The sequence below is a fragment of the Gorilla gorilla genome, chromosome 6 (genome assembly GCF_029281585.2).
Source record: "Gorilla gorilla gorilla isolate KB3781 chromosome 6, NHGRI_mGorGor1-v2.1_pri, whole genome shotgun sequence".
NCBI lineage: Eukaryota > Metazoa > Chordata > Mammalia > Primates > Hominidae > Gorilla > Gorilla gorilla.
The window spans coordinates 162,736,987-162,764,416 of NC_073230.2; the positions used below are offsets into that span (position 1 = coordinate 162,736,987).

General features: G+C 43.3%; 1 protein-coding gene across 2 annotated transcripts in view; it reads left to right on the forward strand.

The window, feature by feature from the left end:
- Positions 1 to 27,430, forward strand: part of DPP6 (dipeptidyl peptidase like 6) — a 1,146,878-nt gene that overhangs the window by 136,397 nt on the left and 983,051 nt on the right. The window contains exon 1 of one of the 2 annotated variants that reach the window (XM_019031374.4): positions 83 to 992. The exons of the other annotated variant lie outside the window; for it this stretch is intronic. Within the exon in view, the coding sequence (XP_018886919.1) occupies positions 942 to 992 (51 nt within the window). The 5' untranslated portion in view covers positions 83 to 941. Of the gene's footprint in view, positions 1 to 82; positions 993 to 27,430 lie in introns of those variants that run through there. 2 annotated transcript variants of the gene reach the window in all.

The window sequence follows — 27,430 nt, forward strand, 5'->3', positions numbered from 1 at the left end:
CATAGTAACCTGTTACAATATTATTTATAAGCTGCCATCCCTAGCCTACCCCCACTTCCCCTCCGCTCCCTCGCCAGACTTGTGGGCGACGTGCACAGCCGCGTCTGGCTCTTCCCGGCCTCTCCCTTCTCTCGCGGGCGCAGCCGATCAATAGTTAACACCCGGCTGCGGACGGCGGCTCCATCCGCGGCAATCACCGTAGTGCTTGTTTGCGGAAGCCGAGCGTGAGTGCGCCGCGCGCGCACCCAGTCCAGCGCGGAGTGGGCGTCTACCCGAGAAGGGGTGTCTGGGGAGGGGCTGCCCTCGTTACCCAAACAGTTTGCGCTCGCTTAACCTTGATGCAGCTCCAGGCTTCCCAGTCAGAAAACCCGGCGCGCGCGCGCGCGCACACACACACGCCGCCCCTGGCGTCGCCGCCCGACCGGGTCCCTGCCCTTAGGGACCAGAGCGGCGACCGCTGCACCCCGCACCGCCTGCTGGAGGAGCCCCCGGAGCCGGGGCCGAGCCGCCGGCGTCCCCGAGTGCGCCCCCAGTGCGTGCCGCCGCGCTGTTGCTCGCAGTGTGCTGGCGCCGAGCTCGGTGGACACGCGCGCAGTCAGAGCTGCCTCTCGCCCTCGCTAGCTGGGCTCGCAGCCTCTTCCTCCCTCCCTGGCTCCTGGCTTTTTGTTTAAAGCAACACTCACCCTCCATCCAGGCTTTTTTTCTTTCTTTCTTTATTGGTAGCGGCCAAAAAGAGTTGATTGCTATTGGGATCCGCTGAGTAAAGACACGGGCAGGGGTGAGCGGAGGTGAGAAAACTGAAGACCTGGAAGATTTTTTTTTTCTTCAAAAACCCGTTTCCATCCAGTCTTCGGCCAGTCCAGTCTACTTTAATCCTCACCAGGACAATGGATTAAGTTTCTCTTCCCTGGACCAGAAGTCGGGTTCGGACTTGGGGCAAAATGAAGGAAAAGGCCATGATCAAGACCGCTAAGATGCAGGGGAACGTCATGGTGAGTGCCACGGTCAGGGCGCGCGCTGGGTTGGGGGGACCCACCGTGAGGAGCGATGCTGGGGGAGGTCTGTCCTTCTCAGTCCCGAACCTCCCTGGAAGGACAGCGACCCCGTGCCCGCGCGCGGCGGCGCTTCTCCCACTTCCCACCTGAGCCCACCCAGCGGCACCGGGATGCGGAGGAGCAGGCATTTCTTTGCAAATTGCAACTTTGCGGCTCCGCGGCCCCTCTCCTTCGGGCATGTGGCTTTGTGTTTTGGGCGCGGGATGGGAGGAAGGGGCTGCGGGGAGCCCTCGCTGACCGCGGGTCAGTCCGAGCCCCAAGCAGACCCCCAGGGCTCTTCTGGGGAAACGCGGGGAGAGGTGGTCACTTCGGCCAGGGAAGGGCCACTGGGCCCTGGCGCCCGCGCCGGCCTCGGTGCTCCGAGTCCCTGGAACTCGAGACCTGTTGGGTTTGCGGAGCCTTCGGTGCTCTCGGGGCAGGCGCCAGTCGCTCCGCTCGGTTCCAGACGCCGCCTCCGGGCGGGACCCTGCTCCCTGGGCTGGGGACGCTGACTCCCCCAAAAGCTTGACTGTGCCGGAGGAGGTCAGGGGCACTTCGCCCCGCAGGGGGGCCGCGTGCCTGGAAACGCGGCTGGTCCGCGGAACGCTCCGGGCAGCTGGCCAGGGGACAGTTCTGCACGGATAACTTTCTAACTGGAGGACCCGGCGATCCGCCTCCCCAGCGAGCCCACCCGCCTCGCCGCTCCCCGCTGACCCGCGCCGCCTGGGCGCGCCTGCTCTCGGGCTCACGTTAGTCCGAGGCACGGGGCCGAGGGGTCAGGGCGCTGGAGTCTCTGGCGAGGACGAGAGGGTTGCCATCTTGTTCTGTTGAAATTGTTTGTGTGCCTTCGTGTGTTTATTTTAACCCATTAGGTCATGGTTTGAGAAGAATCCTCTGACGGTCCCTTATTTTAAGTTGCTGGCTGGCACTTTTTTTTTTTTTTTTTTTTTTTTTTGGCGACAGACAAGGAGATGGGGATTGCCTTGCTACTTTTGAAGGTTCTGCAGATTTGCAGATGCTACTTTTGAGGGTTCCGTAAGAATTGAAGAAATTCTTTCAGGGGCAAGGTCCAGAGTTGTTTACAGAAGTGGGTTGGGTCCAAGTGATGGGGGTGCAGAGGCACCTTTGCGGGAACCCAGGCAGTGGTGCATTTTGAGATCTCGCTTTAAGCAAAACAGGCAATAAGTGAAAAGTTTTACATTAATTGAACAAATGCCCAGCTGGCTTAACCACACCCACGGCAGACACCTGTTGCCTGGCAGAGAGAAGCGCCGTGGGTTCAGAACTTGACTCTGGACGGAGGTGTGAGTCTCTGGGTTCAAGACACCTCGCAGGAAAGTAATCGCCGCATAGAGGGGCTTACTCTTCAGGACCCTCCCCACTCCCGAGATGACAAGCCCCCATCTAGGGGCCGTTCTCAGTCCTCGGTCCGTGGGTTCTCTGACTGACCTAATTGCTTGTTTATGAAAATGCATCTGCTTCCCTCATTTTTCCCACTCTTTTTTTTTTTTTTTTTTAGCCATTCTGTTGTTCAGCATAATTTCTTGCATAAACAGAATAGAAACGTGTATGGAGTAATGCTTTTTCATTAAATGCCCAACCACATCCATCATTCCTAACTTATGTGATGCCATCGTGTGCTAGGGAAACCTGTATATTTAGGGCTGAGGCCGAAGTTAAGGATTGAGGTTAATTATACTGATAAGGCAACATTATTGACTCATTACATCAATCTACCGCCAAATAAGTTTCTACTTATAACTTGCATGGCATGAAAGAGCCAAATCTTCCTATTATATCTTTATTAGAAACCTTATGGTCTTTGCCCTCCCCCTAACCCCTCCCTGCGTTTTACTTCAGAAAATAAAGAATGAAAGGATTGCTAATTACATTTCTCTCTTCTACTCTGAGTAAGGATATTCCATGTGATACGTATTGCATCCCTTCCCCTGTGGCTAATGTTAACAAGTGTCATTGGAGCAAGGTGAACTGAGCCTAGAGAATTCTACAGCAACCCATATTTTCAGAGTTATCTGTTGGCCCAAGAAAACAATGAGATGCACACTTACTCAAACTTTGAATGTTCTTATCAATTCTTAAATTGGTAATTATGGCTCCACAGCCTGCTGTGTAACTTATTTGAATTTTCATGTTCCAAGGAAATCCACGTGGCTTCAGTTGAGTGATCATTTAGGACTTACCCATGCCTGATCTCTCAAGTTGCTTTGGAAGACTCTTGCTAATCACAGCCTCTCTTGGATTAGATGACTGGCAAATTCTTTGCACTCACAACTTGATTGAAATTCAGGTGATATTTTACATTCAAGATGAGGACTGAATGATTTACTCCTATTACTGACAGCTGAGCTGCCGCACATCTGACAGCTACAAAAGGTGGCAGAATGTTTTATACTTTGCAGTTACAGTGAATCCACATACACACAGAGACCAGATCTCAGTTCAGGGGACTCAAAGATCTCTGAGCTCTCTGGACTCGCATTTGAGGTTTGATATTTAAAAAAGAGAAAGACACTTTGCACTGCCCAAATGGTCAAGGAAATGTCAAATCCAGTTCAGCCATGCCTGTAAATTGCTTTCTAATCCAGCCCCTGCTCGCTGACATCCACACTGTATGATTGTTCTGGACCTGCAGCCTGTTGTTTCACCAGGAGTCCTACAAGAATGGTGACAATAACCTCCCGGCTGGTCCTTGCCATGCCACATTGCTTAGTTGAAAGTATGTTCTTATAAAATCTTTAAAAAATGTTTTATTCCTCACATATTGCTTTAGGAATTTATTTCTGAGTACAGCTAGAGGATTAAGAGAAGGCAGATGCACCAGCATACTATCTGATCTTGTTTTGTTTTAGTAAATGGGTAAAAGAAATACCACAGGTGGAATCAGTTTAGAACTTTTTTTTTTTTTTGGAGACAGAGTCTCACTCTGTCACCCAGGCTGGAGTGCAGTGCAGTAGCGCAATCTCAGTTCACTGGAACCTCCTCCCCCAGGGTTCAAGCCATTCTCCTGCCTCAGCCTCCCGAGTAGCTGGGAACTACAGGCGTGCACCACCATGCCTGGCTTTTTTTTTTTTTTTCATTTTTAGTAGAGACGGGGTTTCATCATGTTGGCCAGGCTGGTCTTGAACCCCTGACCTCAGGTAATCTGCCTGTCTTGGGCTCCCAAAGTGCTGGGATTACAGGTGTGAGCCACCATGACTGGCCAGTTTAGAACTATTTTAATTTTTTTTTTTTTTTTTTGAGATGGAGTCTCACTCTGTCTCCCAGGCTGGAATGCAGTGGCACAGTCTCAGCTCACTGCAGCCTCCACCTCCCAGGTTCAAGCAATCCTCTTACCTCAGCCTCCCAAGTAGCTAGGATTACAGGCATGTGCCACCACACCCAGTTAATTTTTGTATTTTTAGTAGAAACGAGGTTTTGCCATGTTGGTCAGGCAGGTCTCAAACTCCTGACGTCAGGTGATCTGCCCATCTCGGCCCCCCAAAGTGCTGTGAGCCACCTCTCCCTGCCAAATCTTCTATTATTGAAGTCTGTTGGGAACAGCATTTCTAGGAGTGTGGCCTTTAGTAATGCAATATTTTTCCTCTGTCTGAGGGTACTTGGTATCAGATTGGTCACTTGGTAACAAAATGCTTGGTGCTGGTTCTAAATGGGAGCATTGTAGCACAGATTTTGAGGGAATTTGCCTTCTCAAAATGGGTTCCAAAAATTCTAAGGTCACAGTTTTCTGAGAGTTGTCACCATGTGTCCCAGTGGTGTGATACTTAGGTTGGTATTTCTCTGCTTGCTAGTTGTTCAACATCCCTTCATAAAATCATCACCCTTATAAGTAGACTTTTCTTGAAATATTGATTAATCCCATCTGTGCAGGAAACAGTGGCTAGGCATGGGTCCGTTTCATAATCCTCCTTGCAGGATTTATAGGACTGGGAATACTTTAAACATGTTTATGGCCCATTAAAAAATGCAGATTTCCAGAAAGAAGATCCCAAAGCCAGAGGTGATCAGCACAGGATGTTTTATAAAATTTCTTCAGTAAAACTGTAGTGAAGAGGGCTGTCCTGTTTTTTCACAGAGCTCTGTTTAGTTCTTTAGTTCATATATCCACTGGGTCTGAGTTTTTCAACATATAAATGTACTAAATTGGCTCTTCCCTGTTGCACAGCCATCATCTCCTTTTCTGTAACCTTTCCTGGTCAGTAATCACAGTACTGCTAACTTGATCATCATTTGGACTTTGAACCCTCTGTGCTATTACCAAGAGGTGTGGTGCATATTGAAATATGAACATCTAGTATTCATTCGTCCCCATGGACAAGGGCTTTGTACAGGAAGCATTCGAGTGCATGAATTTGTTAAATGAATGGATATCTGTTCCTTGCTTAGGACTGCTTAGCATAGGCTGTGCATTTGTGAGAAAGGCTCATGGTTTTAGTTGAACGTTTATTTTAAGAACTCCTTCAAGTCCTAATACATCAGGTAACAGGAGAGAGAATTCCCTGCATAGAGTATTTTCCACTTTCAGCTACAAATGGAAACTTATGCTCAGTTTAGATTGTAAACAGCTGATGCATCAGTCTTCTTTATTTGAGGAGGCGTAGAAGTCAAGTAAAATATAGAGAGCAATCTCTCAACTTAAAATGTTTTACTTGGGAAGCAAGAATTGCAATCTGAGGCATACACAGAACAGTGGTCTTCAGTATGTCTGAAGAACAAAGACGAGATTGTGGATTTTATTAGGAAAGGAAATGTTACTTATTGTTTTGAAAGAAAACTCATTGGCCCTGGAGAAGCTTTTGAGAGCTGGCAAGCTCTGATTGGTGAGTTGACTGTGGTAGGTAAAACTAGAGTCACTGCAGGTTGTTTCAGCAGTTACTAGGTAAAACTGGTCTTAGAGATACAGCAGGCTGTTTCAGCAGCTGAGCTTGTGGGAAATTTAATTCTTGGAGCAGGTGCTATGTGTCCCCAGTACTTTTTCCCTGGCCCCTCAACGCAGACATTGAGTTGCTTAATGAAAATGGAGTAAAGACTACAGACTAAACTTCTTGGGGACTGCCCTGTGACCCTTGGTTTCCAAGGACCACAAGGATTTTATTGGGTATGACAAGAATGACCCAATTTGTATAATCAGCTTTTGCAGAGGTAAATACATTTAGTCCAGATCATTTTAAAATTTTCTGTTTATTAAACTAAAATAAATTCAGCAACATAGAAGAATTCCATGACCTCTTTTGGTTGTGGGAGCCAATTTTATTTGATAGCAAGACCACGTTTTAGAACTCAAGAGCGTGCCTCAGGTCTTCTAGGTCGCTTGAACATACTGAGCTCAGAACAGACAGGCAGGCAGAACCAACCAGAATTCCCCCTTTACCATTGTGGCTTCCTGGGATGATGGGAGAAAGGGTTCCATTCGGGAAGCAGAGGTTTCAAAAACCCATCTTGGACAGTGGCTCTTGGCAATGGCTGAACAGTAGAATCAGCTGGAATGTTTTGAAAAACCCAGTCATCTATGGGTGTTGTGGAGTTGGGAATGTTTGGTTAAGCGTAGAGGTTCTCAACATTGCCTGGAGCCACTGGTTCCTCCTGCCTCCGACCTCTTCCCCAGTACCCACCCCTGGACTAGAGATACCCAGGGGATTCTGATTCCACTGCTTCAAAATGCAGTCTGTGCACTCATATGTTTAATAGTGCTTCTGTTGTGCAGCCAAGGTGCAGAACCAGTGGATCAGAGGCAAATTTTTTGAATAAATATTGCCATCAAAGCCTAAGGAAATAATTATAACATTTATAAGGAAGCTTCTTGGAAAATATGCAATCAAGTCTGGTTCCCTGGGTTGTGGAGGCCGCCAAATACATGGAGAGATGGGCAGAGAACACAGAATAAGGAGAAAAATGAAGTGAAACATGCATGAGAGAGAAAAGTAAATAGTCACCAGGGAAAAGATGAGGAAACATGCTGTGTTTTTAATTTAAGTTTTCTAACCTCAGTTATAGACTGAATTTGGGGAAAAACAAGAATCTTTAAAGAAATTCAATTGTCCTCCTTTCCTTTTTCTTCACGCCCAGAAAAAATTAATCTTCTTGACTGCAAGATACTCTATTATGTGACTGAGGTCCCCCAGAAATGTTATTACAAACCCCACAGGGCAAGTAGAAACAAGGAGGGTGATAGAAGAAAGCTGAAGGCTGCCCTCGACCAGCAGAAGTTGTTCTGGGATCTGCAATGGCCTCTGAGGGGCCTCTGCAGGCAGCTCCCTGGACTGCTGTTTCCTCATGTGTCGCATAAGGAAATTTGAATAGATTGATTATTCTTGAAGTCCCTTTCAACTCCCTCTCCCAGTTAAGGGTAGCCTCATTACTGTCTCCTCAACGTTGCTCTTAGGACATGCTTTAGAAGTCACCTTCCATGCCAGAACAAATATTTCGTTGGCATCATAATTTCTTCTGCATTGACTTATGTGGCATCTCTCAGCTCGCCAGTCTTGTCTCAGCAAGCCTGCCACTGTATACGGGGAAAACAAATAGATGGCATCAATGTATAGTCCAATAAGCACAAAATCTAGAGCATTCATGCACCAGCCTTGATGACCCAGGAAGACTGTGTATGTGTGTGTGTAGCACACCGTATACATGCATGTGCATGCGTGCACACACACACACACACACACACACACAATGTCCATACATCTCAGATGTAAAATAGTGGCACCATTGTCCAGCATAGCTGAAGATCTGTTGGAAAAGAGCTGCTGTGGGTGCAGTCACTTTGACTGCTTGGCTTTCTTGGATATTAAAAAATAACCACACTGTAATAAAACAGGAGTGCCAAGGATGTTCTGGTTTCCAGTGTGGTGTTACTCGTCTGTGAAAATAAAAGTGAATTGCTGGCCAGCCAGGCCGGCCACAAGGCCTGTTTTGCAAGGCACCAATTGGATGGGATGGGACTGCACTGGGTCTCACTACGAGAGTTCTAAGGCTGATCACATTTTCTTCACTGATGTTGGTATTTGAAAAGTGGGATTTTCTTCTCTTTTTCCCTCTCCTACTGGACTAATGCCCCTATTAAGCCACACATAGTTTTATTTTAAATAATTCTCATTTTATGGTATTGGTCCTATATAAACAACTTGTAGTAAAACCTCCACTGACAGAAACTCAACTACAAACTTGAGCAAACTGGACTAACAGTCTCATACATTTCATTACATTAATCTAAAAAATGGTACTTCTAGGGTATGTTCTGACTTCATTATACATTCAGCTTAATATTCTATACCTTCTTGTCGTATATTTTTGGGAAGTCAGAATTAATAATTTTCAAGCCTAAAGGCCAAATTTTTTTTCATTCTTATAAAAATTATTTTGATTGTGGACTACATTTTCTATGATGAGGTAAAAATGAATTAACACATTAACAATTTGTCTTTAACAGGCTGGGCACAGTGGCTCACACCTGTAATCTCAGCACTTTGGGAGGCTGAGGTGGGAGGATCACTTGAGGCCAGGAATTTGATACCAGCCTGTGCAACATAGACCCCATCTCTACAAAAAAATTTTTAAAAATAATTATCCAGAAGTTGATATATTATGTGGCTGTCATCCTAGCTACTGAGGAGGCTGAGGCAGGAGGATCATTTGAGCCCATGAGATTGAGGCTGCCATGGGCCAAGATTGTGCCAATGCACTTCAGCCTGGGTGGCAAAGCAAGACCCCGTTTCTTTAAAAAGTAATACATAAATAAATATACTTATTTATAACAGAAAATCAAAGATTATCTTGTTAAATGGTAGTTTTCTAGAAAATTGCATTTATGAGACCAAATCATATCCTGAGCAAACTTTTTATAAGAGGGTTCTGTTTTGCTATTTTTCTTCCTATGACTCTGTAAATTGTGCATCTATTTTTTTAAGATCTCCACCCTTTCATTTCAAACCTAATTATATTGATAACTTATAGTTGTAGAGAACTTATACAGCTTCCAAAATAATTTTGTCTGTGCTATGTTATTATGTTAGAACAACCCATTGTGTTGGAAAGACAGATATTAGTTCTTTTTTTATGGTTGAAAGAGCTAAGATTTTGAGAGAGTATATAGTGGGGCTGGTTATTTGAGGAGGAGCTGAGGTGCTGACCCATTTCCAGCCCAGGTTCTTTGCACACCACAATGTATTCTTTCAGAAATTATCTTCTTTCCAGTTGCAACTGAAAAGAAACATAGTGCCTGGAAGATGGGGGAGAAAAACAAGAGATCAAGTGGGAGAGTATGTCTTCTGCTCTGTCCTCATAGGATTTCCAGCCTCTGCTGGAACACATCCAAGGACTGGAAACTTGTGCCATTGTTGACAAGTTCTGTTTGTTAAAATGGTATTTCTTAAGTTCGGAAGATACATACACATACCTCCATTGAACTTTCACCTACGGTTTTAGCTTGAAGCCTTTTAACTACAAAAATTTTCTTATCCCTACTTCACATGACAACCTTTCAAGTAAGTTCCAGCAGTTGCCATGTGACCCCTTCATAGTCTCTTTTCTAGGGAAAATGTCTCTATTTCTTTCAACTTATATATGAAAGTTTGATCAGGGTAACTGTGAATTTAACAACAAGACACCATATTTTTTATTCAATCATTGCCGTCGTTATCTGTTTCTTAGCTTCCACAAATTTCTTCCTGTTTATTGTTGTTGATTTGAGAGTCTTCATACTGTTTTCCACAGTGGCTGTACTAATTTAATTCCCACCAGCAGTGCACAAGTGTTCCCCTTTCTCCACATCCTCACCAATAAATGCTACTTGTTTTTGAGCCATTAGTGAACTGATAGAAAACAGCATTCTAGACCGAAAAAGTAGATTGTCTCCAAAAGCTCTGTGGATAAGGAGCAATGAAAGAAAGATAATACCAAGGCAAATACCTGGAGGATGTGAAGCCAAGAGCATCAGAGGAGAAAAGGAACCATCAAGAGGTTGGTTAGTGGATACAAACAGACAGATAGAAGGAATAAGTTCTCATGTTCAATAGCACAGTAAGGTGAGTGCAATTACTAATAATTTATTGTATATTTCAAAATAGCTAAAAGAGTCTGGGTGCAGTGGCTCACACCTGTAATCTCAGCACTTTGGGAGGTCGAGGTGGGAGAATTACTTGAGTCTAGGAGTTTAAGACCAGCCTGGGCAACACAACAAGACCCCATCTCTAAAAAAAATTTAAAATATGCCAGGCTTGGTGGCATCCACCTGTAGTCCCAGCTACTTGGGAGGCTTAGGTGCAAGGATTGCTTGAGGCCAGGAGTTCAAGGTTAAAGTGAGCTGTGATGGTGCCATGGCACTCCAGCCTGGGTGACAGAGTGAGACCTTGTCTGTAAAAAAATAATAATAATTAGAAGAGAAGATTTGAAATGTTCCCAATGTGAAAAAATGATCAGTATTTGAGGTGATGAATATCCTAAGTAAACATACATCAAAATATCACATGTACCTCATAAATATGTATAATTATTATGTATCAACAAGAAAATGAAAACGAGAATGTTGAAACAGGTGGAAAGATATTCATATAGAGCCTTTGTGAAATGCTAGTCACTGGACATGGGAGGAAAATGGCCGTCTTCAGTTGCGGTATCAGAGGCCTTCCACAATAAGCAGTGTTAATTGGCAAACAGGGGCTATGAGAAACACACAAGTGATGAAAACCAGCCTTATTTCTCCTGGAATCTCAGGTCTTACCTGACTTACCACCATCTAAGTTTGCATAGTCACCTCTAAAAGTGTGAGCATATTTTCTGTGCTTTGCTGGTTTGTATATAACTTTTATTCAGATATCTTTCACTCTAATAAGTAGTTCTTTGCATTCTGATTAGTTGGCTTTATGAAATAAGTCACCATTATTCAAGAAGGGAAAGGCGAGAGACAAAGGCATTCGGCTTCCATTAGTGTTTGGAATTATAGCCACACACAAATTAAGGGTGAATGAAAACAAATGCCCTCCTGTAGCTGCTGCTGGTATTCCTCCCCACCTCCTCTTCTCTCTCTCTCCTCCTCCTCCTTTTTCTCCTTCTGTTATTTATCCTCCTCCTCTTCTTCCTTCTCCTCTTCCTCTTCCTTCTCCTCCTCCTCCTCCTCCTCCTCCTTCTTTGATTATCTTAAGCCAGATGTGTATTCTTACCCAGGTTTGTGATATGTCTACCCTTGCCTTTATGTTGGGAAACGTGAGGAGGCTGAGCCCAGCTCCCAGGACAGTTTGGTCGCCTCTAATCATACCATCCAGCCATAATCTCAGGCTGAAGGAAATCATTCATTGGCACTAAAGAGAGCTGGGGAGATAGCTGACAGAGGAATGCAGTGGATCGTCTCTCTCATCCACCTTTTGCCATTTGTTTGATTTTTTCTTGCAATGTGTTTTCTTCTCGTCAACTTGGCCGGAAGGGTGGTAAATGCTGTTTTTATATGTGGACTTACTTGAAAAACTGATCTATCTTAGTCTTCGACTTTGAATATCATTAAAGTTCTCCAAGGACCTTGCAAATAGCTGCTTGCAAAACACAACAGTTTAATATAATTTGATCTCTCACTGCTGCTTAGCTTCTGAGAAATGTGTTGTGCTCAAAGTGCTCAAGCATTAATTAAAATTGAGGGCACTGAAATTGTCAGCGCCCACTGACTCCATGTGAGTGTGTAGGTGAGTGTGAATGTGTATGCACAGGCAGGTGCAGGTGTGTACTCACATGCGTATTAACGCTTAGGAAGCTGAACTTTGCTTCTTTCTCATTAAGAGTTGAAGGCTATTATCTAATCATGAAAATAAAACCTCTGATGGAATTAACTTGATGTTGACTCTGAGTTTTATTTCTGAAGATAAACCGGAGTCATCTCTACTCTGAAATATTAACGTATTCTAGAGAGTGGTTTCCAACATGATGTGACGCTGGACCTGCGTTATCAGCATCAGCTGGGAGCTTTAGAAGAACAAAATCTTGAGCCCACCCAGACCTACTGAATCAGAACCTCAGAGGGTGGGTGATTCTGATCTGCATTAAAATTTAGTTCTAAGTGTACCCATTCGCAAACTCTTTGTGGTGAAGTGCCAGTGGTTTCATTTTTGTTTTTAAAATTTCCATGCCATCATGGCTCAGTACTTTCTCCCATCTTTCTGTTTTTTTTTTTTTTTTTCTTTCTGAGCCCTACAAACTTTTTCAACCTCTGCCCTAAAGCTGCTCTCAGATTTTCAGGTATCTTTGTAGCAATGCCCCATTCCTTGGTATGTGTTGCTATAAAGGCATACCTGAGGCTGGGTAATCTTTAAGGAAAAGAGGTTTATTTTGCTCACGGTTCTGCACGCTGTACAAGAAGCACAGGCACCAGCATCTGCTTCTGGTGAAGTCCTCAAGCTGTTTCCACTCATGGCAGAAGGTGGAGGGGAGCCAGTGTGTAGAAATCACATGGCCAGAGAGGGAACAAGAGAGAGAGGAAGGAGGTGCCAAGCTCTTTTTAACAATCAGTTACCCAGGGAATGAATAACGGGATGACTAACTCATTACCTCGAGGGTAACACCAAGCCATTCATGAGGCGTCTGCCTCCATGACCCAAATACCTCTCAGTAGACTCCACCTCCACCTCCAACCTTGGGGATCAAATTTGAACATGAGGTTTGGGGGCTGGATAAACATCCAAACTATAGCAGCACCCGAAAGCTGAAAGTGCCATGTCTTATTTTTTATTTTCAGCCTTATCCGTAGCACGCTTTATGGTAGCAAAGAGGTCTACAAGCTGTGGCCCCAAAATAATTTAACTTTCTTATTGTAACCTTTCCATTTTAAATTTGATTCACTGTAGAGCGTTTCCATGGGTAGAACTGGGTCAAAGAGAAGTCTTTCATTTTAGAGTTTTGTTATTAAGGAAGAATTGGGTATTTTCATACTTTTTAAAGTTTATTTTTGGCTATGATTACTTACAGTGGTTCATTTTTTATAGACATCTAGGAAATGTTAATTACTGCAGATAAGATTCCCAATTCAGAAGCCAACCACAAAGGCTTTTCTTCTTCTTCTTCAATATATATATAAAGGAGATAATGCTAAAATGCTCTTATGCAAATTTTAAAATTCCCTAGTACATTAACAATGCTAATGACAGTTAATGCATTCCTGAAGCTTCTGTGTGATCCAAAATATTCAAAATGCTTAGAAATGTTTTAGGTCCACCCTGCAAATATATGGGAAGTGGAATTTTGTTCATGGAAATTAGTTCCTTGAAAATAGATTCAGTGCCAAGTTTAAGAGATGAAGAAGAGCTGAAAAGTCAGTGTAGTGCAATAGAGAGTCTTCTGCGGATAAAAGTCGAAACCCTCTTTTCCCAGACCACCATAATGGGTAGGTACAGAATCTCAGATAATCACTGCAGTTTGGTTAGAAGAGGAAATTGCCCTTCATAAAGCAACACAGAAGAAGGTAAGGAGAAAGTGGTATTAGATTGATAGGTCAACTAGTGATAATGAGGAAACTTTCTCTTACTGACGGTGATGTCAGCTTCTACCAGGACTGACTTCAGTGAGCACAGGAATGGCATTGCTGTTGAATAGGGTTATACCCTCAGGTGGAATGACAGAAGACAGACCCTCATTATTTCTTTGCTGACCTAGGGAATTCTGCAAAGCAGAAATATGAAGAATGAAGATGCTGACTCTTTACAGACAGCTTTATTTAGGTGAATTCAGGTTGTTACATGGTCTTGCCACAAGTGCATCTTATTCTAGAAGTTGTCTGACTACTTCAACGTGCATTTCTTTCCTTCTTTCTTCCTTGAGCTCCTTAATATTAAATGCAAATGAGGGGAGGCATGTTGAACTTACACTAAGGTTTAGTTGTAGCAAAAATGTGCTTCGTGCACCTACTGGAAATTCCCTTGTGGAATCTTTATAGTAAAGCCTATTGGGGAAATATAATTGAAAACAAAATCTTCTTCCAACCTAGAAATCCTCTCCACAAAGGTAGTAGAGAAAGAGAACACTTTTCTTATTTGAATAAGCATTAAACCAGAATGGTGATGCACATCACAGACAAGATGCTAAAAGATCACAAAGACAGAATTCTCTTATATAGCCAGGCAGATGCAACCCATTAAATACATGTTTTCAAGATAAACAGTAGCTCACCCTTAAGTAAAAGGATTTGACAGCATCATTTGTCAAATAGTTCATCCTAACTTTACTAGCTGCTTACTGGCTTTATTTAGAGGGGGGGAAAGCCTCTCATATCTTCATGGTAGAAGGTAGTTTTGCATATTAGAGCAAAGTGTCCACCGATGTTAGGTTCCAGAAACTGGGAGACAGGGGTTCTGTCTCCCTTGATGTTTGCATTTTAAAAAGATGGTTCCAGATCTTTGGGAACAAGATCCCTGGGTCATAAAGCTAACAAAAGCCCTCCCTATCTAGTCTTCACAAGGATGCACTTCCAAGAGATGAAAAAGTGCTTATAGGCCGGGCGTGATGGCTCACACCTGTAATCCCAGCACTTTGGGAGGCTGAGGCAGGTGGATCACCTGAGGTCAGGAGTTCGAGACCAGCCTGGCCAACATGGTGAAACCCCGTCTCTACTAAAAATACAAAAAATTAGCCGGGTGTGGTGGCAGGTGCCTGTAATCCCAGCTGTTTGGGAGGTTGAGGCAGGAGTATCGCTTGAACCTGGGAAGGGGAGGTTGCAGTGAGCCGAGCTTGCACCATTGCACTCCAGCCTGGGTAACAAGAGTGAAACCCCGTCAAAAAAAAAAAAAAAGTGCTTATAATTACAAGTTTTCTAAGGTAAAGCTCTAAGAAAAAGGAGAAGAAAACACTTTCCTCCTGATTTTCAACAGGAAGAAGTAAGTGTCTTATTTCTAGCTTGTATTAGTCCTTACAAGCCAGAGCATTCAAATGAGTAACCGCTACAATAGCCAGCAAAGCTACAGACACCCAGTAAGAGGGACTGGAGCCTGTCCCAGGCTTGCAGATGCTGAGTGCTCGAGATGTTGACACAATTTAGCCAAAATTGAGAATCAGGAGACTGCCAAGGACACCGGTGCTTGATGGAACCATTCCCTCTTCCAAGAATTTAAGAGCAAGAAAAAAACTCAGCCATATACTTGGAGCAGTGGCTTTCATATTCAGGACTAGGAGCATTTGGGTTCTGCAGGATGTGGGATGGAGGCATGGCTAAGGAGCGGCCATAGGGGTGATCGGAGTGGCCACAGGGGTGATCAGGCCTGAAAAGCCTGCCACTCAGAAGCCTTTCTTCCAAGAGTTGTTTATTCACTGCTTAGCAATGAGATCAGCACTTTGCCTGCTGCATCTCACAAAGCCCTCCGACAACCCTGGATGAAGGTACTAATATCTTTAGTTTTCAAATGAGGCTCAAAGAATTTCAATGAGAAAACTGCCCAGGGTCATCTAGGTAGTACATAGAAAATTAGTATCCCACTTAGATGTGTGTCACTGTGTCATCTGAAGAGAAGAGATTAAGCATTGGGCTTGCTAGACAACAAGGATACTCTTCAACATATAAACAATCTTATTCAATAAAATCTTATTAATGCCCTATTGACTGAGGTTGCATTAAGAGCATTTGGAAGCTTATCCAATGTTTCCATTCTCTGGTCTCTACTTGTGACTTTGCTTTTTATTTTCTCTTCTGTGCTGGAAGTGCTGGAAAGCACTTCATCTTTTGTCTTTTCAGTTGTTGGATTTAGGTTCCATGATTAAGGGTTGTGTTGCTATTGTTTTCAGTACTTTGTTCTCTTTCTGTATCCCAGGAAGTCAGCAACTGGGCCCCGTCTCTTACAGAAGCAGGAAGAGGACTGAGGGTTGGGGGACTTTTGGTGGTTTTCTGAAACTGTCAATCATCCTATGTGTGACAAGCAGAGAGTTTCCTGTATCTCTGTTGCCTAAGCAAAGGAGCAGGTGGGAAAGTATTTTGCTAACTAGCGATCTAAGATGAGGTTTTTGTTGTTGTTGTCATTTTTGAGATGGACTCCTGCTGTGTTGCCTAAGCTGGATGGCAGTGGCATGATCTTGACTCACTGCAGCTTCCACCTCCCAAGCTCAAGCAATTCTCCTGCCTCAGCCTCCCAAGTAGCTGGGATTACAGGCACGCACCACTATGCCTGGCTAATTTTTGTATTCTTAGTAAAGACGGGGTTTCACTGTGTTGGCCAGGCTGGTCTCGAACTCCTAAGCTCAAGTGATATGCCCGTCTCAGCCTCCCAAAATGCTGGGATTACAGGCGTGAGTCACTGCACCTGGCCAGTTATTCTTTGATTCTCCTGCACCATCTTTCAATTTTTTACACTTGGGGCATTTTCCCTGTTCTCAGCACCCTCATCGGTGTGGACCAGGACAACGGGAGAGGGTAAACCTGAATTCCTCCAACTCTAATGACTTTATTAAAAGGCTTGAGGGGGAGGGCAGAAAGGGTATAGTGGTAACAGTAAGCACTTTGAATCTCACTTACCCTAATCATTTCTTGAATGATTGAAGGAGTAATGGGACCCTCCTTATTCCTTACTCCTAAATTCTCACTATTGATTGAGCGTCTCATACGCAGGCACTGAGATACCTCAGTGAATAAAATATAGTCCTTGCCTGCCTTCTTGGGGCTTCCATTCTAGTGGCAGAAATAGACAGTGATTACACAGCTAATTAATTACAAGTCTGATGCATTCTGCAAAAACATTGTAGGGGCCAAGGGAAAGCTTCTCCTTTGCCTTCTGAAGGTTCACTGAAAATCAACTGATGAAAGACAGGTGAACAGGAGAAAAGGCTTACAAATTTGATCACAGTTTTACACAGGAGCTTTCAGAATGAAGACGCAAAGATAGACAGGAAGCTGTCCATTTTTATGCTTAGGTTCAACAAACTGTAGACAGCTGTGTGGAAATAGGATTGGCACAAAGGGTCTGATCTAATGCCAATACAGTGAGGGGGAAAGCCCAGTAAGATCTGCCCATCTAGATTCTTCTTGGCCTCTCTGCAGAATTCCTTCCTTCTGGGCATGGGGCAGCACCCTCTCTGTAATGGGGGGTCTTATGACCCACAGTCGAACAAGGCAGGTCAGGTGATTTCGTTATGGTCAGTTTTTACACAGAAAGGTGGGGAAAGTTGGAGTAGTAGTTTTAGGTTTTTATGGCTGGCTTTTGGGAACAGATGATCTGGTTCATATGATTATGTTGGGAGAGAGGATCCTAGTTTCTCTGGCCAGCCTCGGGAGAAAATGAGGGGCCAGAAACAGAAGAGCAGGAGGGGGAGTGGGGAGAAATGTTTGCTTCTGAGGCCTTCATTTTGGGTTATCATTTTCTGGGCCTCAGCAAAAGCAGATTGAGATTATTATTATATTAACATAAGCATTGTGGTCTAGGTTTGGATGTTTCTACGAGGTGTTTCGAAGCGAATGACTCAGTGAAAGATACAATGGGTGAGAAAGATGATTCTCTCACATTGTGAATCCAAGGCAGAATAAAAAAATCATAATTAAAAATATTTCTTAAAGCGGATAAAATGAGTATGTATTGGCAATTTGCTACTACAGTGAGGTGTTTAAAAAGAGAAAAAAAATTAAATGAAATGTAAAATGAAACCTGGGTGTCTATAACTTGTGAAGGCTGAGGAATAGAAGATACTTCACTGAGAAAAGGCAGAGGACTCCCTTGACTAGGTGTAAGAATGTGCTCTTGAGATGCTGGGAACAAGGAAGTCCGTGGGAGCAATGGGGAGGACCAACACATGAGCAGCCTCCGCTTTGAAAAGTGGAGACTGAATTGCGATTTGATCCTGGGAGCAAACACCAAAGAACTTAGAGCTAATAATAGCGAAGCCATAGGAAGAGCAGCAACAGAGAAGCTTGGGTGGAAGGACTTCGAATACATAAAAGTTGGAACAAAATAAACCAAGGAGACAAACAGAAGTGTTACACAGGTATTTTTCTTTTTAAGAGAAATATATTTTAAGAGCACTAAAGGGCCTTTGAACCCAGCTTTTATGAAGAAATCTGTTTCAAGGTAGAAGAGATATATTGTAGGTTTCTGATAAATTAATGGCAAATACCACTAGCTAAGACAAAGCTAGTACTTAAGAGCTAAGCATTCTTTTTTAATTTTAATTAGTTTATTCTTATGGATTTAGGGGTACAAGTGCAGTTGTGTTATGCGGATATAGTGTGTGGTGGTGAAATCTGGGCTTTTTGTGTGCTCATCACTCATAGAGTGTACATTGTACCCACTGGGTAGTATGTTACACCCCACACCCCTCCCACCCTCCAATCTTTGGAATCTACAGTGTCTATTATTGCACTCTATATGTTGCTGTGTATCCATTTTAACTCCCAGTTATAAGTGAGGATGTGTGGCTTTTAACTTTTTGATTTCTGAGTTAGGGTCTCACTCTGTCTCCCAGGCTGGGGTGCAGTTGCATGATCTTGGCTCGCTGCAGCCTCGGCCTCCCAGGCTCAGGTAATCCTCCCACCTCAGCCTCCTGAGTAGCTGGGACCACAGGCACATCTTACCATGTCTAGTTAATTTTTGTATTTTTTGTAGAGACAGGGTTTCTCCATGTTGCCCAGGCTGGTCTCAAACTCCCAGACTCAAGCAATCCACCTGCTTCAGGCAGCTAGGGTGTGAGGATTACAGGCGTGAGCCATTGCTCCCAACCCCAGTTTTTAACTTTTTGTTGTCGAGCAATTTCACTGAGGATAATGGCCTCCATTTCTACCCCTCCTGGAAAAGACAAGTTTTCATTCTTTCATATGGCCGAGTAGTATTCCATCGTGTATACGTACCACATTTTAAAAATCCAGTCATCCATTAATAGACACTTAGATTGCTTCCGTGACTTTGCTGTTGTGAATAGTGCTGCAGTAAACATGTAAGTGAGATGTCTTTTTGATAAAATAACTTATTTTCCTTTGGATAGATACCCAGTAGTGTTATTGGTAGATCAAAGTGTAGTTCCATTTTTAGTTCTTTGAGAAATTTCCATACTGTTTCCCATAGAGGTTGTATTAATTTACATTTCTACCAATAATATATAACCATTCCCTTTTCTCTGCATCCTTGCCAACATCTGTTGTTTTTTTGACTTTCAAATAATAGCTGAGTGCTGTAAGATGGTATCTCATTGTGGCTTTAATTTGTACTTCTCTGATGATGAGTGATGATGAGCATTTTTTCCTGTGTTTGTTGGCCAAGAGCTAAGCATTCTGATGGCTTCGTGTGGATCAAATCACAGCTGGATTGTTCAGTTTTGGATGCCAAATATAAAGAGGGACAGACAAACTGGCATTCATCCAGAAGAGAGGAATCAGGATCACAAAAGATTAGAAGTTGTATTGGTAAAGGGAATTTGAATAGATGATATTATCTAATCTAGGTGTGATAGCTAAATTTATGTGTCCACTTTGCTGGGCTGCAGTGCCCAGATACGTTGTGAGACATCATTCTGGATATTTCCATGAGGGTGTTTTGGATGAGATGAACATTTAAATCAGTGGACTTTGAGTAAAGCAGGTTGCCTTCCCTGGTGCAGTGGGCCTTGTCCAATCAGTTGGAGGTCTGAATAGAACAAGAGGCTGACCTCCCCAGAGTAATGGGGAATTCTGCAGCAAATGGCTTCTGGACTTGAACTGCAGCATTGACTTTTCTCTGGGTTTCCAGCCTGCTGGTCTGTCCAGATTTTGGACTTGCCAGCTCCTATAATCACATGAGCTCTTTCCTTAGTATAAATCTTTCTATATATGTATGTGTACATCCTATTCCTTCTGTTTCTCCTGGGAACGCTGACTGATACACTAGGAAAGCAGAGACGTGGGATGGAGGCATGGTAAGTGTTTTTAGATATCTGGAGGGCTTTTATGGAAATAGACACAGATTTGTTTTCTATGAATTTGAGAGACCCAGATCCCTGGATTGAAATTTAGAGGCTGGAAGTTTGTTTTTTTTTTTGCTTAATTGAAAGAAGACAACAAGAATTGATACGTTGATACGATTCTTTTTTAGCTGATTGTGAGTCAGCAAAATTCAAAACACTGAGTTCTTTATAGCTTCTGTGCATCACCACTTGTGCAAGGTACTGTAGAATGGATTCAATGTGCCTGTTGGGAATTAGAATTATAAAGAATTTTGGAAGTTTCTAGTCTGTCATTGTTTCTGGTAATGCATGCTGTGAAGGGCTAAGAAATGTGTTCATTCCATAGAGGATGAAACAACAGACTTGGTCGAAAAAGTATAGTTATTGTCCTTTTAAATGGAAAAATTCAGACCACAGCTGGATAGGAACAAAATCCTGAAAACAGTGACAGATTCAGTGTCTGGTTATTTTAATACTACTCATGTGTAGACTTGGATAGAAAAATGCAGATAGTAGAGTACCAAAAAATACCTATTGGAAGTATAAAAAGAATGATAATTAAGTGATTTCCACAGGCACACAGTCTGATAAGAGAGAGACCTCATTTTATGTAGCTCTTTTACTGAAAATGTGGCATTTATTTTTCTGTATTAATTCAATGTATTTCAAATGAACTAAAAACCTGCCATCTTCAAGGATTTCATTATACGATTCCTTATGAACACTGTCATAAAATGAGTAGTTAACTCATTTAATTTTTTGTGAATGAAAATATGAATGGTCACATATTGAATTGACTTTATTTTTATTTTTTTACTTTTTTGAGACAGAGTCTTGCTCTGTCACCCAGGCTGGAGTCAGTGGTGCAATCTTGGCTCACTGCAACCTCCGCCTCCCAGATTCAAGCGATTCTCCTGCCTCAGCCTCCTGAGTACCTGGGACTACAGGCACGTGCCACCATGCCGGGCTAATTTTTGTATTTTTAGTAGAGATGGGGTTTCACTATATTGGCCAGGCCGGTCTCGAACTCCTAACCTCATGATCTGCCCGCCTCAGCCTTCCAAAGTGCTGGGATTACAGGCATGAGCCACTGTGCTCAGCCCTAAATTTACTTTAAAAGGGTTTTACATGTGTTGGTAAATAGCATCAAGAAATACATTCCTTCTATGTTGTCGTTATTTTAATTCTTTATTTTTGTCCCCAAAAGATTTACTTACAGATCTTGGATGATCTTGGGTCTTGAATGGGCATGCTGAGGTTCTACCTCTGGGCAGGAAGATAGGTGTGAAGCAACCTCTAACAGCTTGTGCGGAAAATTACCCCCAGGTTAGCACCAGTGAGGCACAGTTGTTCAGCAGAGCCGGGGCTGGGCATTGTTGTAGAGCAGAGCCACGCCCTTCCATTCCAGAGCACTTGGAGCAGTTGGTGTTTATGCTGCTGGGTTGTTTTTATTGAGGACAAACATGCTTTTACATTTATCTATCTTAAAAAAACTTAAAAACTCACAAGACAACTTCCCTGATATGCCCTGTCCCCCTCCAGCTACCAGTCCTTCCCTTGAATAACTCAATAGTATAATGCCACTATTTTTAACTCCTCCTCATTTCCTCTTAAAAATCTCCCATCTGACTTTGGTTCTTACCACTGCATGGAAGAATTATCTGTCCACATGGCAAACGACCTCCTTCCCACTATATTCAGTGGTCAGTTCCCACTTAAGTCTCTGAAGGAGCTCAGGAAATGACACCACAAAATACACTGCTTTGGACTTCAAACTTCCCCAGTCACTTGGGGAATAGCAAATTCTGAGAGGAGCTTTCTGAGTACCTTTTACCTACCAGACGGATCCTCCAGAGGGGACACAATTGTCATGAATCCCCTCCCTAGAACCTCATCAACCAGGGACTGCTGGCTGATATCACAGGAGAGGATATTGGAGCTGACACTGCACCCAGACAGGTTTTGTCTCAGGCTGTCTTCTGTCCTGCTAAGGGGCCATTCACCCACCCCAGAAATCATTTACTCTCCCCTAAGCTGCCTACATCCACCCTCTCTCCTATGGAGAGGGTATATAAGCTTTCGGATGTCTCTGGGTTTCGAGTATTCATTTTTCTTTCATGTGATGCTCCGTGAATGTAATACACGTGTATACTTTTTCTCTTGTTAATCTGTCTTAAGTCAATTTAATTTGTAGCCCAGCCAAGGAACTTCCAAGAGTGGAAGGAGGCCATTTTCACCCTTCCAGGGCCTGGCAGCACTTTTTTGACCACTTTCTTTCTTTCTTTTTTTTTTTTTTTTTTTTTTGAGATGAAGTCTCGCTCTGTCACACAGGCTGGAGTGCAGTGGTGCAATCTCGGCTCACTGCAACCTCTGCCTCCTGGGTTCAACCACTTCTCCTGCCTCAGACCCCTGAGTAGCTGGGACTATAGGCACAAGCCCACACCCAGACAATTTTGACCACTTTCTTTGTTGAGCTTCCAGGTCACCCTTCCCTCCATCTCAGGGGCTGCTTATTTCCTTTATCCTGGCTGCCTCTCCAGTCCAGGGCTCAAGCATCATTCTTCTGCCTTTTCCTAGATGGCCTCATTCATCTACATAGCTTTAAGCAGAATCTGTGTTCTGAAGACTTCTAAATTTGCATGTCAGCCTCTGAGCTTTAGGCTTTTACACCAAATTTCCCCCAGACTTCACCTCTCACGTGCCTAATGGGTCATAAAAACCAGCAGAGCCAAAACAGAACTGGATTTACCTCTTCCACCCCTTTCTCCCTGGGCTTCCTGACCTTGGTGCACAGAACCATTGTTCATCCTAATATTCAGGCTCTGAAGCTTGCAGCGACCTTTGGTTTCATTCTTACTTCATAGCTCACAGCCAATCCCCATATCCACAAGCAGCTCGGGTTTCAGATGCATCACATCTGACCACGTCTCCCCTCCCTCAGGGGTCCCAGTTCAGTCAGTGCCGTCATCCTCTCCTACCTGGACTGCAAGTGGACTCTTACTTGGCTTCCCTGCTTCCACTTTGGGTCAGAGACAGATCATGTGTCCTCAGAGACAAATTATGAGTCCAGAGTGATCGTTCTAGACACGGGTCGGATTACTTCACTCACTAGCTCTGCACTCTGCTAGGATAAAACCATATTTCTTACTGAGACACTGGCTGGCTGATGTAGAGGCTGCCAGCCTGACCCCTGGCCTTGCTGGGGTCTCAGGGGCACATTGACCCTTATTGAGTCCCAGCTCCTTTGCACCTGCTTCTCCTTCCCTGAAACTGTCTTCACCCAGATGTTGGCTTGCTCTTTGCAGAGTGCTCTTCCTGTAGACCTTCATGCTCAAATCATTGTCCACACTCTGTGCCCCTTCCCCAGTATCATGATCCCTGCTCAGTCACTCGCTGTCCACACCCTTTCCTTTCACTGAGATCATAGTGTATGTTTATTGGTTGGCATGACTATTATCTGTCTCCACAGCTAGGATGTAGGCTTCACTCTCAGGGATCTTGTCTTGTCTTGTTCACTTTTTGTATCCCTAGTAGGTGCTCTCCCAAATTTAGATGGAATGAATTAATGTGGGGCAGGAGTTGTTCAGAATATGATTTAAGACATAAAAAACTTTTGGCTCCCCACTCCCTTCCTCTCTCAGTTTGCAATGGAAAGTGATTGCAAAGTAAAGATAGTACAGATTGGTAATTTGGTAATCACTGTGTCAGTGTGGCTCACAGTGGCAACATTATCACATGCAGATTAATAAATTGAGGTCAATAGAAACTGCTTCTGCATGCAGAGAATATAGGAGGACAGAGGGGACAGATACATATAGTGTTATATTACTATCACCAATTCAGTTACAATGCTGTTAGGTTTTGACACCTATTTTTAAATAATTGTCCTGCTACATCTTTTTCTTTTTGTGGAAGGCACCAGTTTAGTATAGTTGGTGCAATGGCTGTCCATTAAAATCTTAGTAAGGTGATAATCCAAATCAGATGCTGTATAGCCTATGCTGGTTTAAGTCCCGAAGTACTTATCTGAAAACTTCGGGTTAAATTAGGAATTCAGAACTTTTCAGAATTCAAGAAGCTAACACAAATTGTCTTTATTATATATTAGGTAACATCCCCAGTGATGTCTGAGGCACCATCCCACAAACCCATTGTAATTTCTGCAAAAAATAATATGTACACTGAGTAGAATCAATAAATTTACCAATGGCTTCATATCAGTTCCTGTAATTTTTGCCACTGAAGAAGTTCAGAGAAGAAAAGATTTTGTCTCCAAATGAGTTTTTAAGGAGCTTTATTGGATGAAATTACTGAAACATTGAAACATATACACACTCAAATAAAACGAACTGGAACCGTCACGAAGGATGCAGAGGAGGTGGCCTGACATCAGCTGAGAGGGGAGGTCAGAGAGAACCCAGGGAGCGAGAGCTTCATGAAAGAGATGCAGCTGGAGTTGCACTTTAGTTGAAGGACTCCTCTGCAAAAAGCTGAATCCTCCCCAGCCTGGATCCAAATTCTCTTTCCTATTACATTTCAGCTGCCAAAATAGCTCTTTGAATTTGGTGCTTAGAAGGATTTAGAGATACTAAAAATTGCAGCATTTCCTACAGAGCTATTTGTAAGAGGAAAGCAATGGAGGTAGAGAAGTGGGTTGTTGAGAATAATAGGGTGAACTTGAAAGAGGAAAAGATGAGGATTAAAATAGGGGCAATCTTCCTCATATTGAAATTTCTGAAATTCAGTATTCTCTAAGGAGTTGCACTCTAATTTTTCTTAAGGGGGAGAAAATGAAAGTTTTCAAATCATACACGCGCACAGACACACACACCTATGTTTTGCAGGGAGGAATAGCTGAGCTGTTAGAGCCCCACACAGCAGGTAATCTCTTTGGCCTCCTCATTAACACTCTAATCAGCCCCTTTGCAGCCATTCTAACTTAAGAAAAATAGTAAACCTCTGAAATAGCCTTAAAAAAGATGAGCGTAAACCTCTTCAGTCTAGCTTTTGAACATGGTGTCTATTGAAAACCCTATTATGTTAGCTGGTAACCAGTGATGGAGGTTTCTTCTCCAGTAGTAACTGTGTGTAAAGGTTTTTATGCTTAGGACTGTGTTTAGGAGTTGTGATACATTTTATTTATTTAGTTTTGAGATGGAGTCTCACTCTGTCGCCCAGACTGGAGTGCGGTGGCACGATCTCAACTCGCTGCAATCTCCGCCTCCCAGGTTCAAGCAATTCTCATGCCTTAGCCTCCTAAGTAGCCGGGATTACAGGCAAGCACCACCATGCTCAGCTAATTTTTGTACTTTTAGTAGAGACAGGGTATCACCATGTCAGCCAGCAGGTCTCAAACTCCTGACCTCAAGTCATCACCCACCATGACCTCCCAAAGTGCTGGGATTATAGGCGTGAGCCACTGCGCCCGGCCAACATATCAATTATTTGGTTTGAGCTAGCTTACAATAAAATCGCTCTTACAACAGAGATTCATTGTTTCTTCATGTTTCTGTAAGCTGCATTTAAGTATCATAAAGTCTAAAAATTGGATAAAAATATGATGACTGACCTTAATTTCTACCTCCCTGGGACTTGGTTCTAGAGCTGTAGTTTGGATCAGCACTAAGTCTGTCTTACCTTTTTTCCCCTGATAAATATTCAGTATTTGAGGAAATCATCACATCTCCCTTTAGCATTCTTTTGGCAAGGTAAAAGACTACTGAATCCAGTTTTGGGGACCATTGTTAAACTTTGCTTTTTCAGACCTTAGAAACACGTTAAAGTCTTGCAAAGGAGCCCTTGGCATAACTGTGTGACTAGATATGCTCCAAAGCTCTAGAACATGATGATGTTCCGTGTACGTCTCCATCTGAGTAAGGGCAGGAAGAGGGCTTGGCTGGTGCTGGACGGTTCTCATTCAATGCAATGCCAAAATCTTAACATTTGAAAATTATATAGTAGAAATACGGACTTTCTTATGAATGCCAAGAAACTGCTTGCTTCTCCTATTGTCTGGATAGCCAGAGAGAATACTTGCACTTACTATTCACTGAAAACTGACTTATTTGGTGATACGGTTTGGCTGTATCCCCACCCAAATCTCATCTTGAATTGTAGCTCCCATAATTCCCACGTGTTGTGGGAGGGACCTGGCAGGAGGTAATTGAATCATGGGGGTGGGTCTTTCCCATGCTCTTCTCGTCACACTGAGTAAGTCCCACAAGGTCTGATGATTTTATAAGGGGAGAGTTTCCCTGCACAAGTTCTGTCTTCCCTGCCGCCGTGGAAGACGTCCCTTTTGCCTTCTGCCATGATTGTGAGCCCTCCCCAGCCATGTGGAACTGTGAGTTCATAAAACCTCTTTTTCTGTATAATTACCCCAGTCTTAAATATGTCTTTTTCAGTAGCATGAGAACAGACTAATACATTTGGCTAAGTCAGATCCTAAGTCCAGGAATTCCCCAGTTCTCCATACCTTCCCTGGAGCTATATGTTTATAAGAATTTTCTCTTCAGGAGGAGCCCTTTTAAATTGCAGAAGTGCTTTCTTCTGACCACAGCCCTATCTTTGAGGGAATAGCTTTATTGAGTTATTGTTTGCATAGCGTATTTAAGAGTACAGTTCAATAAATTTTAGCATATTTAGAGTTGTGCTACCATCACCACAATCTAATTTTATAACATTCACTGCATTTGGAAAGGAAACTTCATCTCATCTCATGAGTTTATTTTGAATGTGGATCTTCTTGGAAAAATAACTGATTCCTCTTCTTTACAGATAAAGACATCAGCGTTCGGAGAGATTGAGACTGCCTTTGTTCTTTATTCCACAGGGCCCAGGGTGCATCACCCAAGAAAGCTCTCAGACCATGCATGGTCAAGTATAAAACAGTGTACGAATGTTAAACTAGTGTTAGATGATTTTTGTCTACGCTGTGGGGCTCGCCTCTCCCATCTCTCCCAGTCTCATCCGTAACTGGGTCTGAACTCTTGCTTTTATTTATTATTTAAAATTTCAAACTATTTTGTTATTGTCTAGCTAAAATTGCTAATGCCCTTTTTAAGCTTTCGTTAAAGGGATTTAATTGTTCAGCAGTAGAATCTTTTCTGCTATACATGTGATTTCTCTTGGAGGAAGTGAATTCTTTCTTATAAGTGAGTGTCAAGGGGAAAGCACAGAACATCAAGCTTAAAGCTTGAGTTGTGGCCCTATGATTTCAGTTCCATATACAGAAATCCATCCCCCCAACAAAGAACCTTCTAAACATTCTACATACTTGTCCAAAGTGACTCTACTGTGTAGCAGAGGAGAGAAACCAAGTTTGTGACCCATTTTCTGGCATCCTAAAGGATATCTAAGAACCTAGAGATGACACCCCCAGTCCCTAGCTCCTACCCCCATGCCAAGCTGTCTCCCACTCGTCGCCTCTGGATCATGGTGCAACTTGCCACTCCAAGAAGATCCACATGCAAATAAGCTCATGAAATGGAACGAGGTTTCCTAGGGCCATGTCCTAC